Below are 17,961 nucleotides of genomic sequence, written 5' to 3'. Positions count from 1 at the left end.
TCACCATCCTCACCTGGCACCTGAGGGGGCGGTACAGCATTGGTGCGTAACCACGCCCCTCACAAACCCCCAAAAGGCCCGTGATAGGGAGGGGCTCACCCCCTTGGTCGGCTGCCTCCATCGCTCTGGCACTCCGACTCTTGGCCCCCCAGCACCTGCTTGCTCTCTGGCTTCCTGCAGGCAGACTCCGGGAACAGGTGTCCCCTGAGCATGGCTCTGTGTGTCTATTCCTCACCCTCTGTCCACTGCTTGGGCGGGACAGTGAAGACAGCGATGCTAAGATGTTTGTATTTCTAATGTGTGTGCTGTCGGGAGTTCCAGGAGAGGGGAGGCCCGGCAGTGATGGAATGTGGACAGAGAAGCCAGGGAAAGGTGACTGCAGCTTGGGAAGTGTGTCCAGGTTATCCGTTGCTCGTCTCTTAGGATGACTTATGTTGTTGGGGAAGCTGGGACACAGCTCTTCAGCTTAACGGACGGACTCCATGGTAATGAGCATTTGTTCCTCTCAATTTTCGATTCAGACTGGATTGCCATATGGACTTGTGATTTGTCATTTCCAGTGGGCCCTGTTATCACCAAGCTTGGTTAATAAAGACTCATTAAGACATCCTAGACTTGTGTGGTGTCATCTCGGCTCACCCCCCTCTCAGGACGCCACAGCTCACAGCCCATGGCCACCGCCTGGGCATGGGGCCAGGAGCCAGGACAAACAAGCAAGCCAGCCGACAAACACCTCCTTCCGGCCCAGCCTGGTCCAAAGCGGTCCCTAGTTTGGTCCTGCTTCCAGGTGAGGCTACTGCGCTCCCCAGGGCCCCCGCAGAGTGCCTCTGCCCCCCAGTCCAGGAGGCACGAGGTGCCCAGGGCCCTGACGGCACACACAGCAGACAGCATGCAGCTACATGGGCGTCCCCAGACCCCGCCAGAGCCAGATCGCACAGCACAGAGCAGCCCCGTTCGCCCCACAGACGACCACTCAGGTCACGTGGACAGCCTCTGGCAGGGTCACCTCTGCCCAGCCACCAGGACCACGCATAGCCGGTTCATACTCCGGACAGCCCCACTTCTGGGCGAGCACAGCATGTAAGTGCCACATGTGCCATTTCCACGCGTCCATTCTACTCTCGGTTACTTGAAAGACAGCGACAGACACAGAGACAGATCTTCCACCTGCTGGTTCCCTCCCCAAGCACCTGCAACAGGGCTGGGCCAAAAGCCGGGCCAAAGCCAGAAGCTTCTTCCGGGACTTCCAGGTGGGTCCTGGGACTTCGGCCGTGTCCCAGGCCATGAGCAGGGAGCTGAATTGGAAGCAGAGCAGCCGGGACTTGAACCAGCGCCGGTTCGGGATGTCGATGCCCCGGGCAGTGGCCTAAGTCCAAGGTGCCAGACGGGCCCAGGCTCTGTTGGTACTGCACACAGCTCACCCTGCAGGCCACAGCAGAGGCCAGAATTCTGTAGCCTCAAGGCCTGAACCCTGTCCTCCTCAGCCACCCCGAGTCCTGGCGCCACAGCCAACCCCAGCTCCCTGCACCCCAGCATCTGGGTCCCTGTGTGGGGGCCCACGACGGAACTCCTGGCTCCTGGTTTCTGCCTGGCCCAGCCAGCTGTTTAAGCAACTGCAGAGAGGACCAGCAGAAAGATCTCTCTCTGCCTTTCAAATCCATAACAAATAAACAATGAACTCGGTGTTTACTACAACACTGAAATCTCAGGCTGCAGAGATGGACCTGGTACAATAGCCTAGTGGCCTTATATGCCTTACATGCTCCAGGATCCCATAGGGGTACCGGTTCATGTCCCAGCTCCTCCACTTCCCATCTGGCTCCCTGCTGTGGCCCGGGGAAAGCAGTCAAGGACGGCCCAAAGCCTTGGGACCTGTACCCGTGTGGGAGACCCGGAAGAAGCTCCTGGCTCCTGGCTTCACATAGGCTCAGCTCCAGCTGTGGCGGCCATTTGGGGGAGTGAACCAGCGGACAGAACATCTTTCTGTCTCTCCTCCTCTCTGTATATCTGACTTTTCAACAAAAATAAATATATTTTTAAAAACCCTGCAAAGATGCCATGTACTGTATCTCTACTTGACAACACTGATGTGTGTGAGCAGCTATGCAACAACCTAGGCCTGTACGCACACACACACACACACACACAACCATGTTACACAGGCATGTCCACACACACACACACAACCATGTTACACAGGCATGTCCACACACACACACACAACCATGTTACACAGGCATGTCCACACACACACACAACCATGTTACACAGGCATGTCCACACACACACAACCATGTTACACAGGCATGTCCACACACACACACACACACAACCATGTTACACAGGCATGTCCACACACACACACACACCATGCACAGGCATGTCCACACACACACACAACCATGTGACACAGGCATGTCCACACACACACACACACACACAACCATGTTACACAGGCATGTCCACACACACACACACACACACAACCATGTTACACAGGCATGTCCACACACACACACACACAACCATGTGACACAGGCATGTCCACACACACACACAACCATGTTACACAGGCATGTCCACACACACACACACACACACACACAACCATGTTACACAGGCATGTCCACACACACACACACACACACAACCATGTTACACAGGCATGTCCACACACACACACACACGCACAACCATGTTACACAGGCATGTCCACACACACACAACCATGTTACACAGGCATGTCCACACACACACACACACACACACACAACCATGTTACACAGGCATGTCCACACACACACACAGACGTCCGCCCCGATGCAGACCCTGAGCGCACCTGGAAGCAAGCCGAGCCCCCCGCCCCTGGCTCCTAACAGCCCGCAGGGCCCCCACGCCCCCACCGGCCGGCAGAGGTGCCAGCAAGCGGGCAGCACCGCGAATGGTGGCACAGGACAAGACACACGCGGCAGGCTGAAGGCCCACACGCTGCACCACGCGAGCAGTGATGAGCCGGCACGGCACGGGCCAGCGCAGCAAGCCAGAATGCCGAGCGGCGGGAGGCGGGGAGGGAACGAGATAGGCAGGCTTCTCCGAGACGAATTATGAAAAACTATGCAAGGACTGCAAAATTTTTGGTGCCAAAATAAGCATCTTGTAGGGCTTTGATGAGAGCCACGGAGAAAGACAACAAGAGAGAGAAGCAGAGGGCAGGGAGAGAACAGGAGGGGCAGGACTCCCCAGATGCTGGCGGCAGCTCGGGCTGGGCCAGGCGGAGGAATCCGGGAGCGTCGAGGCAGCCAGGCCTGCCACGTGCCCTGCAGCGAGGAGCCAGGAGCCAGAGCCCGGCACGGCCTCTGCGCCATGGGGGCATCTTCACTTGTCAGCCCAAATGCCCGGCGCGGTAGCTTAGTGGCTAAGTCCTTGCTTTGCACGCCTGGGATCCCATATGGGCACCAGTTCTAATCCCGGCTGCTCCACTTCCCATCCAGCTCCCTGCCTGTGGCCTGGGAAAGTAGACGAGGACGGCCCAAAGCCTTGGGACTGTGCACCCACATGGGAGACCTGGAAGAAACCCCTGGCTCCTGGGTTCGGATCGGCGCAGCTCTGGCCATCGTGGTCACTTGGGGAGTGAATCATCGGGCGGAAGATCTTCCTCTCTGTCCCTCTTCCTCTCTGTATATATGCCTTTCCAATCAAAAATAAAAATCTTTTTAAAAATTAAAATAAAAGGCAAACCTACTCTTAACTCCTTATTCCCACCCAGAAGTCCCGTCTACTTACACTGTGACAAAGCACCTGAGGCTCATGTTCGCCACCAAAAGCAGCAAAGTAACATCCAAATCATGGAGTGTGGGAGCTCCCGCCCCCAGCCACGGAGGACTCTAGACCACCTGCCACCTGTCGTAACACCAGGTGTTCAGGGCCTAAGTCAGGCAGAACTCGGACAGGCGAAGGGCCAGGTGGAGAGAGGCTGGGGGGCGGGGGAGGCACAGCACCTGCCCGGCCGCCCCGCGCATCAACTGGGGAACCACCAGGCCAGGCTGGCGACGGGCACCGCACACGCGTGCTGTGACCGGTCTAGGCAGCTGTGGCCACAGAGAATGCCCTGTGTATAGTCAACTCTGAGACATTCAGAGGGTCCCCCGCTCCCCTCCACCGGCCAAAGCGTCTCGGAAGGCAGACACTGCCCGAGAGAATCACGGCCTCTAGCCTGCCACTGCCTGGCACTCCCTGGCTGGCCACGAGCTTGCTTCACCATCCAGTGCCCTCGGGTTGCCCCTCAGGGCTTCCTGGGAGCAGCACTGGCTGCGAGTCACCCCCACCAGGCGGTAGGGCACCCAAAGGTGAGCCCTGCCCTGCTGGAGGGCTCGCCCACACATACGCTACTACCCCCAGGTGCCACTCGCAGGGAGACAAGGGATGGCAAGCACGTCTCGGACCACCGCCTGCCTCACAGCATCCATATGGGCACGAGTTCAAGCCCCGGCTGTGCCACTTCCCATCCACCTCCCTGCTCCTTGGCCTGGGAAAGCACAAGACCCCAGTGCTTGGACCCCTGAACCCACATGGGCAACCAGGCTCTAGGCTCCACCCTGGCCCAACCCTGGGTGTCAGGGGCACCTGAGGAATGGACCACTGGGCACAGAGCTGATGTGTTTCCATCAAATAGAGGAACCCTAACAAAACGTGCATACCTGAGCCTCAGGAGTGAGGGGCAGACCAAGAAGGCTTCCTGGCGGAGGGCCCCAGTCAAGCCAGCGGAGGGGCAGGCTCGCGGGAGACTCCAACATGGCCCTGAGTGGATGCTGCAGCAGGGGGAGGGGCTGCAGCAGGGGGAGGCTGCAGCAGGGGGAGGGGCTGCAGCAGGGGGAGGCTGCAGCAGGGGGAGGGGCTGCAGCAGGGGGAGGCTGCAGCAGGGGGAGGGGCTGCAGCAGGGGGAGGGGCTGCAGCAGGGGGAGGGGCTGCAGCAGGGGGAGGCTGCAGCAGGGGGAGGGGCTGCAGCAGGGGGAGGGGCTGCAGCAGGGGGAGGGGCTGCAGCAGGGGGAGGGGCTGCAGCAGGGGGAGGGGCTGCAGCAGGGGGAGGCTGCAGCAGGGGGAGGGGCTGCAGCAGGGGGAGGGGCTGCAGCAGGGGGAGGCTGCAGCAGGGGGAGGGGCTGCAGCAGGGGGAGGCTGCAGCAGGGGGAGGGGCTGCAGCAGGGGGAGGGGCTGCAGCAGGGGGAGGGGCTGGCTCCGGAGAGCAAGTGAGAGGGGCTGGCGGGGCTGGGGGTCGGGGTGGGGGCAGCTTCCTCTGTGCAAGGACCCCGCAGGGCACCGTGGGCAGACAGAGGCCGCATGGGGGCCGCCCTGAAAGTGCCACCTGCAGACCCCAGCCAGGCCCTCGCGCAGCAGCTGCTCCAAACACAGCCGCTGCCGCGCAGTCAGCAGACTGTGGCCTCGGCTAATTAGCTTAATTAAACCCAAGGCAGCTTCCAGGCCTTGCGGAGAGATTACACCCAGCGCAGCCCACTGCTCCAACAGGGGTAGACCAAGTCAGCAACCACGCCTTCCCTGCCAGAGACCCAGCACCCACCTGGGACACAGCAGGTGCTCCTTAAGTGCCTACAGCTAAGATGCTGCTTGGGGCAACTGCCCCAGCTGAGACAACTCCACCGGAGAGGGACCCAGCCCTCAGGAGAAGTCTGTGCGGCATTCCCAAACCAGGAGACACAGGACACGCCTCTCCAAGCTGGACACATCACGACTGGCCACGACAGGCAATGGCAGGCCAGGAGCCTGCTGGCACCAGACAGCCAAGGCCTGCAACCCAGAGCCCACAGCCCACGGCCCGCAGCTCACGGCCCACAGCCCACAGCCTGCAGGTCACTGCCCACGGCCCGCAGCCCAGAGCCCACGGCCCACAGCCCGCAGCCTGCAGCTCACTGCCCACGGCCCACGGCCAGCAGCCCAGAGCCAACGGCCCGCAGGCCACAGCCCATGTTTCACAGCCACGGCCCATGGCCCACGGCATGCCACACACCATCAACCACCCCAGAGAGCCTGGCAACAGCAAGAGGGTAGCAGGAGCTGGGCTGCCCACCGCAAGCTGGGCGTCTGGCCCAAGCCACACAGCCCCTCGGAGCGAGCTCCTCCCAGGAGGGTGCAGGATCCACAGGCCAGAGACAGCAGCCGTGGCTTCACCGGCTTCCTGCCCCCATGGCCTGACCATGACGCCTCCCCCCATGCAAACAGCAGTCCTCCCCAACCTGGGAACCCCCAAGTTCCTCTCCCACCCCACAGCCCCCCAGGCCCTTCCTTACTTGTGGATATGAGCACTTATTGGTGGGAAAATGGGGTAAACAGATCATTTCCGATGCAAAAGGACTTGACATCAGGCAGGCATTGGCCCAGCGGTCAGGATCCCATAGCCAGTGCCTGGGTCCAATTCCCGGCCCTGCTACCGAGTCCAGTTCCCCGTTAAAGGACCCCTGGGAGCCAGCAGCGTGCCCAGTGCATACATGCTCCCTGAACTTTACCTCCATCCACCCTGCCTACCCAGGCACGGTCAGAACCATCTGAGCTGACAACGGCACAGACCTACAGGCGGCTCTGTGAGGACAGCAGACGTCCGAGCATGGAGCCACCACCCCACGGCCCATCCGAGAGTGGAGCGACCACCCCACGGGTCATGCAAGGGTGGAGTGAGCGCCCCACAGGTCCATCCGAGTGGAATGACCACCCCAGAGCCCATCCGAAAGTGGAGTGACCACCCCACGGCCCTGTCCGAGGGTGGAGTGACCGCCCCACGGGCCTCCCGCCACGGGGCAGTCTGTGCCTCCAGCCTGTCCCCACAGCAGGACCACGAGGCAGCCCCTGTCACCTGCCCAGACAGGGTCACTCCGAGGTGCTGACAGCTGCAGGATGTGGCGAGAGCACATGGCTGTGCAGACGCAAGGACGGTCCCTGCCGGCCAGCACCCCCGGACATCCTGCTGGGGGGACCCCAGCAGGCTCTGACCCCAACTTCCAGCACAGCGGTGGAGCCCAGCCACCCGCTCTGGCCAGCCAGGCCCCTCCTCTTCCCACCCTGCCCAAACCACAGCTGGGAGAAGCAGCTCCACTGCCAGGCTCCTCCCAGCCTGCTGTGCCCACCCTCCCAGCCCTGCCTGAGTCCCAGCCTCCTGCCCTGGCAGCTCCCAGCTCACAGAATAAGGGACCCCAGGAGAAGACAGCCTGGTGGGGGGCTGGGTGCAGGGGACCCCCAGCACAGCCAGGTCCTTACTGCACCCGTGCTCCCCACACACACCCTGCCTGGGGGAACCACGTCCTCCCCAGGCAGCCCAGCCAAAGGCCAGAGGCCGCGGGCCGCCGGGAAGCGGAAGGGGCGCTGACTCAGGCCAGCCCTCCCCCAGGCCCGCTCCCACCACGAACGGCCGCTGTCCCCGCCACACACCGTTACTGAGGACGGCAGGGGCGCACGGCGCACCCGGACAGCGCCAGCCCAGACTCGGGCAAGTGCCGGCCAGACCGAGCCCCCCTGAGCCGCCACCGCGACACCCCCGACCCCAGCGCGGGACGGGAGCCTCTCCCGCGTCCAAATCTTCGCCAAGTTCCCTTCCAGGGGCCAAGGAAGGCCGGTCCGGCAGGAGGGACGGACATTTTCCAGGCCGGCCCAACAGCCGCACGCGCCTCCGCCGCGACAAAGGCCACACTCCAGGGCCCGTCGGAGAGGCGGGGGGTGCGGAGGAAGCGGCCGGGACGCTCTGGCCGGCCGGCGCCGAGGCGTCTTGCCTTGGGGATCCCCCAGGCGGCTCGCCGCGAGACACGGGGTCCAGGAGGAGGCGGAGGCCGCGAGGGGGCGGCACCCCCGCCCCCCAACAGTGCGCCCCGGGGACCCCGAGGACTCGCGCCTGCGCCCCGCCCGAGCCCTCCCTCCGCGCGCCCAGCGCCCGCGCGTCGGTCCCCGGCGCTCGGCCACCGGGACGCCGAGCCCCGAGACTCGACCTCCCCGCTCCCCGCAGCGGCGCGGCTGCGGACACTCGGCAGCGTGCCCGGGAGGCGGGGACCGGAGCTGGGGCGCAGCCGGGCAGCAGCGCGGCCGGCGAAGGCGCTCCCCGGCACTGGGCGACTTGGGCCAACTTGGCACCCGCGGAGGTCGCCGCTCGCAGCGGCCGCCCCCGCAGCCCCCCAGGCCGGGTCGCGCGCCCCTGTCCTGCGCCCTCACCTGGGACATCTGCGGCCGGAAGTTGATGTCCTTGAGGTCGATGGAACCCGGAGAGAGGTTGTGCAGCAGCTGGCACAGGAGGACCCCATCGCGCAGAGCCTGCGCCAGGTCGAAGACCACGGCCGAGGGCCACACGACGCGGTGGTTGGGCGGCAGGACCTTGCAGTCGATGAGCCAGCGGCCGCACTGCCGCCACTGCTCCATGGCGCCCGCGGCGCCGGCCGCGCGCTCAGCACCGCGCTCCGGCCCAAGTGCGGCGGCCGCGGGGCATCCCGCCCGCCCGCGCGGGGCTCGGCGGCCGGGGCGGGGCTTTGCGCGGGCGGCCCCGGGTCCCCGCTGCGCCGCCGCGCGTCTCCTGCTCTTCCTCCTCCTCCTGCCGGGGCTCCTGGCCGTCCGCAGCTCCCGCCCACGTGCGGCCGCGCCGGTGCCCGCTTCACGCACACAAGTGCCCACGGGCCCCAGGCCGGGCTCCACGCCGGCGGCCGCCGCAGCGCTCCCCGATCCTCCCGGCCGTGCGCCGCATCCTGCGCTCGGGGCGCCCCGCGGCCGCCGCTCCTGCCCTGCCCGAGACAAAGGCCCGGCGGGTCGCCGGCTCGGCGCGTCCGGGGCCTGGCCGCTGCGCCGCCGCCGCCGCTTTGTCCGCCCCGCCCGAGGGCTGCGCGCTCTGCGCCGCTCGCTGCGCCTCGCGGGCTCCCGGCTCCGGGGCGCGGGGGGCGCGGGGGGCGCGGCCGCGGCGGGCGGGGCGGGGCGCATCGCGGACACCGCCCCGCGCCCCCAAGCGCCGCCCCCGCCTCCCCCACTTCCTGCCCCGCCGCGGCCGGCGAAAGTTGCGGCGGCGTGGGCTGGGGGGGCTGGAGTCCCGCCCCCTCTTCTCCCAGGGCCGAGGGGGCTTTGGGGGCGCCCTGCGCCCCGGGCGGCGACCCCGCCTGCCCAGCGATGGCCGCGTCGCCGACCCTGCGAGTCCCCTGGGACCGCCGATCCCCCGTGGGGGTCGGGAGCGGGTTCCTGGGGCGCGGGGCGTCATCACGTGGCCCTCTGGAAGGACTGGCCGGCACCGGGTCCGGCCGAGGCTTCCCAGCAACTGGGTCGCCCCCGTCCAGGGGCCCGCAGGACGCCCCTCCTGGGATCCCGCGCGCGGCCGGAGCCCGTCGCCCCGCGGGCAGAGGCGGGCGCTGTGAGATGAGTGGGGTAAAGGGGGACCGAGGGGTGTCCGGCCGCACGCTGACCCCCGCGCTGAACTCCATCCAGGGCTACACCCCGAGGGGGAGGGGAGGGGACAGTGTTTGTCCAGCTGGCGCCTGTGACAGTGGGCGGGGCTTCGCGGACATAAACAGCCGACTGGGCGATGGAAGCGATCGGACCGGCTCAGCTGTCAGGGGCCCCAGTCCCGGCTGAAGCTGCAGGGCAGCCCGGGGTGGACCGGCCAAGGCCGCTCCGCTCCCCGCGCCCTGCGGCGCCCTGCGGGGGCCCCCTGGCCCGAGGCCCCTTCTCCTTGGGCAGCTGGGGCAATGATCTCACACCCAGCCCAAGAGAGGGTCCCCCTGCCCAGGGTTGTCAGCAGGGCTCTGGTCTGGGGGAGTGGGCTCTGCACTGAAGCGAGTGTCCCTGCTGGGGCGGGGGTGAGGAGGCCACTGCTCACTGCTCGCCTGTCCTGCCTGAACCCCAACAGCTGGCGCCCCCTCGGAGAGGCTGGTCTGCTCTGCCCACCCTGCGCACACCTGCCTGCGAGGGATGAGGGGGTGGGTCAGCCCGCAACCCCGGGAGGAGGCGCTGCCGTGTCCTGCCTGGGTCCCCTCCCTCCACGGTCCTCCCTGCCCGCCTTGGGGGGGGGAATGCTGGTCAGGCACCTGCGGACGGGCGGCTGCCGCCCCCTGGTGGTGCCGAGGGCCGCTCCCAGGAGGGCACCCCAGAAGGGAGGGCCAGGGCAGATCTTAGGAACAGTTCTTAGAAAGGTCGGGAGTCCAGCGCTCCTCCTCGTTAAGTAGAACTTGGGAACAACACAGGTCTGTGTGTTCCGGGACAGAATTTGCCAGCTGGCACTGGCCAAGCTGACCACTTAATCGGTCAACATTCCGTTCCCCCTGCTCTCTTTTAGCTCCTGCTGCAGTGCGAGGCAGAGGTGAGGAGGGTCAGGACACAGGGGCATCCACACAGATGCCCGACAAGCCACCACATGCGTGCCTGGGGATGCCCAGTGCTGAGGAAGAGCACAGGGCCCTGAGCCCGGGACGGCAACTGCAGGTGGACAGAGGCAGGCATGGCGTGGCCAAGAACTGGGAGCCATGGTGGGCACGCTCCTGAGCAGGGCGGCAACTGGGCCCCCCCGGGACTGGCTGGTTCCTCTTGACTGGCTGTGCAGGTCAGAAGGAAGGGGGCAAGTCCAGAAAGGGTGCCCCGAGCGAGCCCGTGGTGGTGGGCTCTGTTTAGACACGGGCACCTGCCAGAAGCTCAAGCAGCCTCAGCCGCTCCTGCAGCTTCCTGGTCTGCCACCATCTGGTTTGCTGTTTAGAGATGGGCAGGCGGCTGAGCCCACCCCAGGGCTGTTACCCTGACAGCCTGCCCCTGGAGAGACACAGCCCCCAGCCCCACAGGAAGTGCACGGGGACAGGGCTTGCCTGACTGGCATCCCCTCTGCTGTGGCTTCTAGCTGCAACACTCGCTATGGCAACAGACAATCCTGCACTGTGTGGCCAGCACTGCAGGAGGGCCTGTGGCTCCCAGAGGGCCGGGGGAGCTGCCCCCCGGTCAGTGGCATGGGAGAAGGGCACCAGGCCTCACCTGTGCACACGCGCCTGGACACAGAGGCTTGGGCAGGTGGGCAGCGGGTGAGTGTAGGGATGCTGCAGTCCCAGTCCACGGGTGCTTTCACACGTGTGTGTGTGTGTGTGTGTGTGTGTGTGTGTGTGTGTGTGTGCACGGGCCTGCTGTGGTGCCGACAGGCTGGCACTGACAGACCAAAATGCAGAGTGGGAGGGGAGGAGAGCCCACCCCTGCCTCTGAGGATGGAAGGGCCACGGGACCACGGCCTCGCAGCCTGTAGCCAAAGCCTGGCTGGTCCAGGGCCCGGAGAGGAGGGGACGGCTGAGGCGGGGAGCACTCCGGCCCACCTCTGTGCCTCTGCAGCCCTGGGGGTGCCGTGCAGCCAGGAGGCTCCACGGCCACGTGTGACCATGGTCCAGGACCCGTGTCCCTCCATGTGCTGTGCAGCACCTCCAGCTTTGGCTGAGGAGTGCCCGCCGGGGTGACGCCAGGCCCCGCCTTCCCAGTAGCTGCCCTGTGTGGAGTCCAGGTCCCCACTGGCTTCTGAACAGGAGAGCAGGTGCCCTCCCCCCAAGCCTCTTCCCTTGCCGAGCGGTTCCTCAGAGCCTACACAGCCAGACCAGGGGGTCCCCCAACCACGGGCAGGGACCTGTGGGGAGACCAGCCGAGGGACACAGCCAAAGCTGATCCTCCCGCCCCTCCCCCCACCCTCCCCCCAGCCGGCTGTTTGGGAGCAGGCTGGCTCTGTGCCTGGCGGGGAGGGGGAGGGGGCTTTGAGTCTTCCCAACGTGACCCGGTAAGGGAATCATTTTCACATCCGAACCCATATGCACATTTTGCAAATTCCATTTGTGGCTGCCTCATGCAAATTCAGCTGTCACCATTTGCCGGGAAATTATAGGTGTAGAAAAAGGCCCATCCGGCCTGCCAGGGAGCAGGCTGCACCAGGCTGCATCATGGCGCCAGGCGGCTCGCCCTGCCTTGGCGAAGGTGCCGTGTGTGCCTCCTGCTGATGGTCGCCACAGAGCGTGCCCCTGAGCCACCGTGCTCCCGCTGCCTGTCTGGGAGCCCACGGCTTCCTCTGCCAGCAGCAGCATCTTCCCTAGGAAGTGCCCAGCAGGGAAGGGATGTGGAATGGGGCAGGCGTGAGGCTGAGAGTCCAGATCAACAACCACCCCCACACGGGAAGGGCGACCTGTCCAGGAAGGCCTCACACGGCTGCCTCGCGGTTCTGGGCACAGCTCCAGCACCCAACACCTGGGGCAATCCCAGAGGGAAGATTTCGTCTGCACTGACCCCCAAGGCCGACTGTGTAAGGGGCCAGGAGCACCAACTTGGTCCCCCCTACAAGAGCAGGGGGCCGAGTCCTGGGCCGAGTTCGGCTGCTTTCCCAGCCGTGAGCCTGGATGTGAGGTGGAGCAGCCAGGACCCACAGGCTGCTGTGTCCTAAGGGCCACTTCACCTGCTGAACCTTGGATTTTAACCAGAAAACCCCGATCTGGATTTATAACACCTGTGATTGGAAAAGTGGGTTTCCACGTGCGGAGAGCGTGGAACACACCAGGAAGCACGCTGAGTCGGTCAGGGTTAAGCAGAACTCTGCATCCAAGGCCTTGCTGCCACAGGCCGCCTCTTGGGGGCTCAGAACCACCAGTTCTGGGATGGTGGCTGTCGAGGGGGCCGCCCTATGAGAGGCCCTGCCCCCCTCAGCCTGACCTGGGACCATGGCGAGGCCGAGGAGGGGTGTTGAGTGGGCACTGCAGTGGCTGCGCCCTCGGACAGTGGCGTGAGGATTGTTCCCAAAGGCACATCCACCTGAGCCTGCCATGCCCGGTCGTGGGGACGGGCAGCAAAGGGGTCCTGAGCTGCTCCACTGCGTGCGGGCGTGTGTGTGCAAGTGAATGGCGTGTGCGCATGTGTGTTGTGGATGTCTCTGTATGCATATTGACAGGTGTGTGCCCTGGGAACTTGTTTCAAACACCCTAAAACTTAATAACTACTCCCCATAGCCCAGGCAACCCCATTCCCACATTCACACAAAACTACAGACACAAGATATATACACTGGTGCTACTCTGTGTAGTAGCTACACTCACACTGACGTGGTCTCCGAGTGTAGCTACACCCGCACATGGCTGCTCTGGGCCATCCGTGTGTAGCTGCACCCACTCACACGTGGGTTCTGAGTGTTGTTACACCCACACACAGTTGCTCTATGCTGTCCGTGTGTAGCTACACCCGCTCACACATGGGTTCCGAGTGTTGTTACACCCACTCACATGTGGGTTCCGAGTGTTGTTACACCCACACACGGTTGCTCTGTGCTGTCCGTGTGTAGCTGCACCCACACACACCCCTCCCTCTTTGCACAGCAGCCCTGGGACACCCTGGTCCCCAGCATAGCTGATTCTTCCCCTTGCCTTCTTCGGAACTTGTCGGCATGCTGGCCCTTGGGTGTTCCCTGCGTGTGTTTTTTAGGGTCCCTGTTGAGGTGCAGGCCACATAGCCACAGCTACTCTCACGGTCGCATTAAGCCACATGTCTGTCTCCTCTACCGAAGTGTCATGTCCCGAGGCTCCTGGTGACACGGCTCTCTGGTCTGCTTGTGCCTGCTCACTGGCCCACCAGTCTGCAGGGCCAGTCTGCCCCGGGACTGGAGCCCTCCCTGCTGTGTCCCAGTGCCAGGAACCTCCTTCCAGGTCTCCCACATAGGTGCAGGGTCCCAAGGCTTTGGGCCATCCTCGACTGCTTTCCCAGGCCACAGCAGGGAGCTGGATGGGAAATGGAGCAGCCGGGACTCGAGCCATTGTCCATATGGGATGCCAGTGCTGAAGGCAGAGGATTGGCGCACTTTGGCACAGCACCAGGCCCTATATAGCTATTCTTATTCTCTCATTATTCAAGCTAGAACCTTCACCTCACTGTTGAATGGAAATGGTTTGTAAGGACACAGCAGCACCAGCCAAGATGTGCCACTGTCCAAACCTGCACACCCATTCTGTGTGACCAACACTGCGGACAGAGCTGCCTTTGTCATCACCTCATCCCCATGGCTCAGGGAACAGCGTGGACAGGCGTGTGTGCAGGCTCACTGCAGGCCCCAGGCAGGGGCCATCCTGTGCCTGACCCACAAGGGCGGACCACTGGGCTCAGGGGGCACCCAGGGACGTGGGGCAAGGACTGCTCCTGGGGTCTCCGTCCCAGCTCAGAACCCTCGGTGCCCACTGACATGGTGACTGGACTGGGCCCTCTGTAGCACCGCCCCAAAGACCGAGAGTGAGAGGGTGGGGATGGGCAGCCGCTGGGTGCTGGTGTGGGCTGCTGGCAGGGAGGGGGCCTCAGGGCCTGGATGGACTGAGTTGGGTGCAGGCACACGTGGGCCGATGTGTGCACCCGTGTGGGTAGGTGCATGTGAAAGTGTGGGGAGGCTGGGGCCCCCCCAAGCCCGACCGGTGAGAATCCAGAACCTTCTTCTCCCCACCCCCCTCACTTCCAGGAGGGCACCCAGCCCCTCAGCAATCGCTCTGCCCTGCAGGAAATGCCCTCCAGCAGGGGGAACTCTGCCCCTGCCTGCCGCCTCAAGTCCGCCTTTGTGGCCCAGCAGGTCCCAGCATCGGGTAACACAGGAAGCTGACTCGCGCATGGGCACTTCGGGAAGGTCAGTGCCAGCCGCTGGGCCGGGGTCTCTCAGGCAGGAGGGTGCCAGCGGTGGGGGACACGCCTCTTCTGCCCTGACAGCCCCTCATTTCTGCCAGGGTGCCAGCGGTTCTGCTTCTAACCCAGCGCCCTGCTACGAGGGGGCAGGTGTTGGCGTCTGCTGCTGGCTCCGGCCTGGCGCAGTCCCAGCAGGTGAGGCCATGGGGCAGTGAAGCACATGCAAGACCTCTTTCTCAAACAAAAACTCCTAACACTGATGATAATGAAAGAAATCCACAGAAGAAACTTCAGAAAGAGGTGCAATGGGTGCGCCTCCCCGCCCTGGACCCCAAAAACACCTGTGCCGGGAACCCCCAACAAAGGGACACCCCTCCCCGTCCACAGCCGCCTGGGGATCCATGGCCCGGGCTGTGCGCGCTGCCCGCCCGCCCGGCTCTGCGCTCCGCTCGCCGCGCCTGCGCGCTGCCATGGCGACGCGGCCCTGGGCGGGGTGGACCCCGGGCGCCGCCGAGGCCACGCAGGCCGCGGGTGGCGAGCTGGGCAGGGCAGGGCAGGCCTGGGCGCGCGTGGGGGCCTCGGCTGACCGCGCCCCGGGCTCAGCCAGCGGCTTCCCGCCTGCAAGCCGCGGCGTGACGCGTGAGGAGCGCGGGCCGGCTTGGCGCGGCCGCCCTGCCGCTGGACCCCGCCTGCCCGCGGCCGCCCTGCCGCTGGACCCCGCCTGCCCGCGGCCGCCCTGCCGCTGGACCCCGCCTGCCCGCTCGCCTGCCTGCCTGGCCGCCCCTGACCACGCCTGGCTCTCTCTGCAGCTTCAACTTGGGGAAGAGGAGGAGCCACACCTCGCCGCTTCGGGTCTCCAGGCTGTGCCCAGCGCCCAGTGCCAGGGAGAAGGGGTGGGCGCGGGGCTGCAGGCGCCTCTGGGGGTGTCCGAGCGTCCCCCGAGCCGTGGGACTACGTCAGCTGCGCCACACACACGCCTGTGCCCACAGAGCCGGCTTGCTCTGCCCCCAGGGGCTGCCTGGTGTCTGGGCCACCCAGCCCTGTTGGGGATGCCCTGCTGCCTGCGGGCGCCTGAGCTAGCAGCGGCAGGCCAGGATGCCCACGCGTGCCTCTGGGCCGCCCGCGTAGCCGGCGCTGGCCCCTGTGTGAGGGTGGGCAGGGGCTGGGCAGGAGCCCCGGGCGCTGGGGCATGAGCGGCCGGGTCCCGCTGGCCGAGAAGGCGCTGTCGGAGGGCTACGCGCGCCTACGGTACCGGGACACCTCCCTGCTCGTGTGGCAGCAGCAGCAACGCAAGCTGGAGTGGGCGCCGCCGGGCACCTACCTGAGCCGGAGCCGCAGCCTGTGGTACTCGCAGTATGGCAACGATGCCATCCTGGTGCGCGACAGGAACCAGCTGCAGGTGCCCCGGGACACCGGGCGGTCCAAGTTCTGTACTGTCATGTGAGGACCCCCGCAGAGACCTGGGACAGCACCCGCCTCGCCCAGGCACCGAGGCCAGCTTCTTTCCCAGACGTGGACTGGGCCGTGGCGGGCAGCTCCCCAGTGCACGCCGAGCCTGCTGAGGAATGGGTCGGTTGCACAGAGACGAGGGGCTGGGCTGGTGCATGCCCGAGATCCAGCCGCAGAGCCCGGGAAGGGAGCGAGGGCCGCACCCCGAGGACAGGGCCGCAGCACCCCGAGGACATCCCAGCAAGCCCAGTGCAGTCAGCAGCACACGCGGAGGCCCCCATGGGTCACTCCGTGCAGCGACCCTCCCTGGCCTCAGCCACAGCTGCCTGCCCACCAGCAGGACCTGAGGGCCACTGTGGCTGTCCACTGTGTGCGAGAATTGCGCAGGCCACTCACGTGGCTGTGTGAATGGGGAGGTGTGTTCAGTCAAGGCTGTTGCTTGTGCTCCAAATAAACACCCCAAGGGGCCTCCTGCCCTGTGCTCCGCTTCTGTGTTTTATTTCTTATTGGAAAGTCAGATACACAGAGAGGAGGATCTTCCATTGGGTGATTCACTCCCCAAGTGGTCACAATGGCTGGAGCTGAGCCAATCCGGAACCAGGAGCCAGGAGCTGCTTCTGGGTCTCCCATGTGGGGGCAGGGTCCCAGGCCTTGTGGCAGGCCTGGGAAAGCCACAAGTAAGGGGCTGGATGGATACAGCTCGTTGGGGGCCAGGTGAGTCCTGACCAGGACTGGGACAGGGCTGATGTCAGCAGGGCTGATGGGATTAGGACTGGTGCCTGTATAGGATCCCAACAGGTGCTAGGTGAGGGCTTTAGCTGCTAGGCCACCATGCTAGGCCCTCTGGTTTTTAGGGTACCTGCCCTAGTCCATGCACCACTGTCACGTGCCACTCTGACAGCATGCCCTGTGCCCTGCTCTGCACCTGGCACTCAGCTGTCCCCACAGAGCTTCTACTGTCTGGCCAGTGGGCCTCCTGGAAGCCCAACAGGGGCAAAGGCGGGCATCCAGGGGGTTACCTGGCAAAGAGTAACCATGCGCTGTATACCCAGGTTCCTGGCCATGACCCACCCTGTACACACAGGGACACACGCAGGGCCGGCCATCTCCCCTGCCCACACACAGGGGCACATGCAGAGCTGGCCACCCCCTCACACACACACAGCGCCGCCCCCCCCAGACACATATGCAGGGCCAGCCATCTCCCCCCCACACACACACAGGGACGCACACAGAGCTGGCCATCTCCCCCCCAACACAGGGACACACGCAAGGCCGGCCATCTCTCCTGCCCACACACACACAGGGACACACGCGGGGCCGCCCCCCCCGACACATATGTAGGGCCGGCCATCTCCCCGCTCCCCCAGACACACACAGGGACACACACAGAGCTGGCCATCCCCCCCCCCCCCCCCCACACAGGGACACACGCAGAGCCTGCTGGCCCTAAGCAGCTTAGCTGCACCATCTGCCTAGGCAGCTGAGGCCCAGGAGGGTGTCTGGCCCAGTCCTGGTCGGGACTCAACTGGGCCCCCAACGAGCAGTATCCATCCCAGCACCTGCCTTCCAGCTGTTCTGTGCAGGGTCCATTTGGCCTGACCCAACTCATGACCTCAGCAGAGCCTGAGGCGGGGGGAGCGGATGGGGCAGTGCCCAGAGGTACCTGGCAGGGAGGAATGGAGCTGTTCTGGAGACAGCACTGGCCAGGGAGACCTGGGATGGGCAGGAATCTCAGGACAGTGAGACACGGCTCCCCGAGCCCCCTTGGGCCAGCCCCGGTCCCGGAACCTTCTGTCCATTTGTTATTATGGAAACCAATGACGCCCCAGCAGTAGTCCGTGATGGCCAGCCAGGGCTGTGGGCACCTGCGCCCACCCTCACTCCAACAGGTGA

General features: G+C 65.0%; 2 protein-coding genes across 5 annotated transcripts in view; one reads left to right on the top strand and one right to left on the bottom strand.

The window, feature by feature from the left end:
* VAV2 (vav guanine nucleotide exchange factor 2) overlaps positions 1-8,450 on the bottom strand; it is a 90,958-nt gene extending 82,508 nt beyond the window's left edge. For all 4 annotated transcript variants that reach the window (XM_040963360.1, XM_040963358.1, XM_040963359.1 and 1 more), the window contains exon 1: positions 8,203-8,450. In XM_040963360.1, the coding sequence (XP_040819294.1) occupies positions 8,203-8,406 (204 nt within the window). In that variant the 5' untranslated portion in view covers positions 8,407-8,450. The remainder of the gene's footprint in view (positions 1-8,202) is intronic.
* Positions 8,451-15,805: 7,355 nt separating this feature from the next.
* On the top strand, positions 15,806-16,060 carry BRD3OS (BRD3 opposite strand). Its single transcript, XM_040963403.1, has one exon. It carries the CDS (start codon positions 15,806-15,808, stop codon positions 16,058-16,060), a length of 255 nt encoding a protein of 84 aa, XP_040819337.1.
* The last annotated feature ends 1,901 nt before the right edge of the window (positions 16,061-17,961 follow it).

The sequence above is a fragment of the Ochotona curzoniae genome, unplaced genomic scaffold, assembly GCF_017591425.1.
Source record: "Ochotona curzoniae isolate NIBS_2020 unplaced genomic scaffold, NIBS_Ocur_1.0 scaffold_3208, whole genome shotgun sequence".
NCBI classification, from domain to species: domain Eukaryota; kingdom Metazoa; phylum Chordata; class Mammalia; order Lagomorpha; family Ochotonidae; genus Ochotona; species Ochotona curzoniae.
This window is presented reverse-complemented; position numbering and strand designations above follow the sequence as displayed.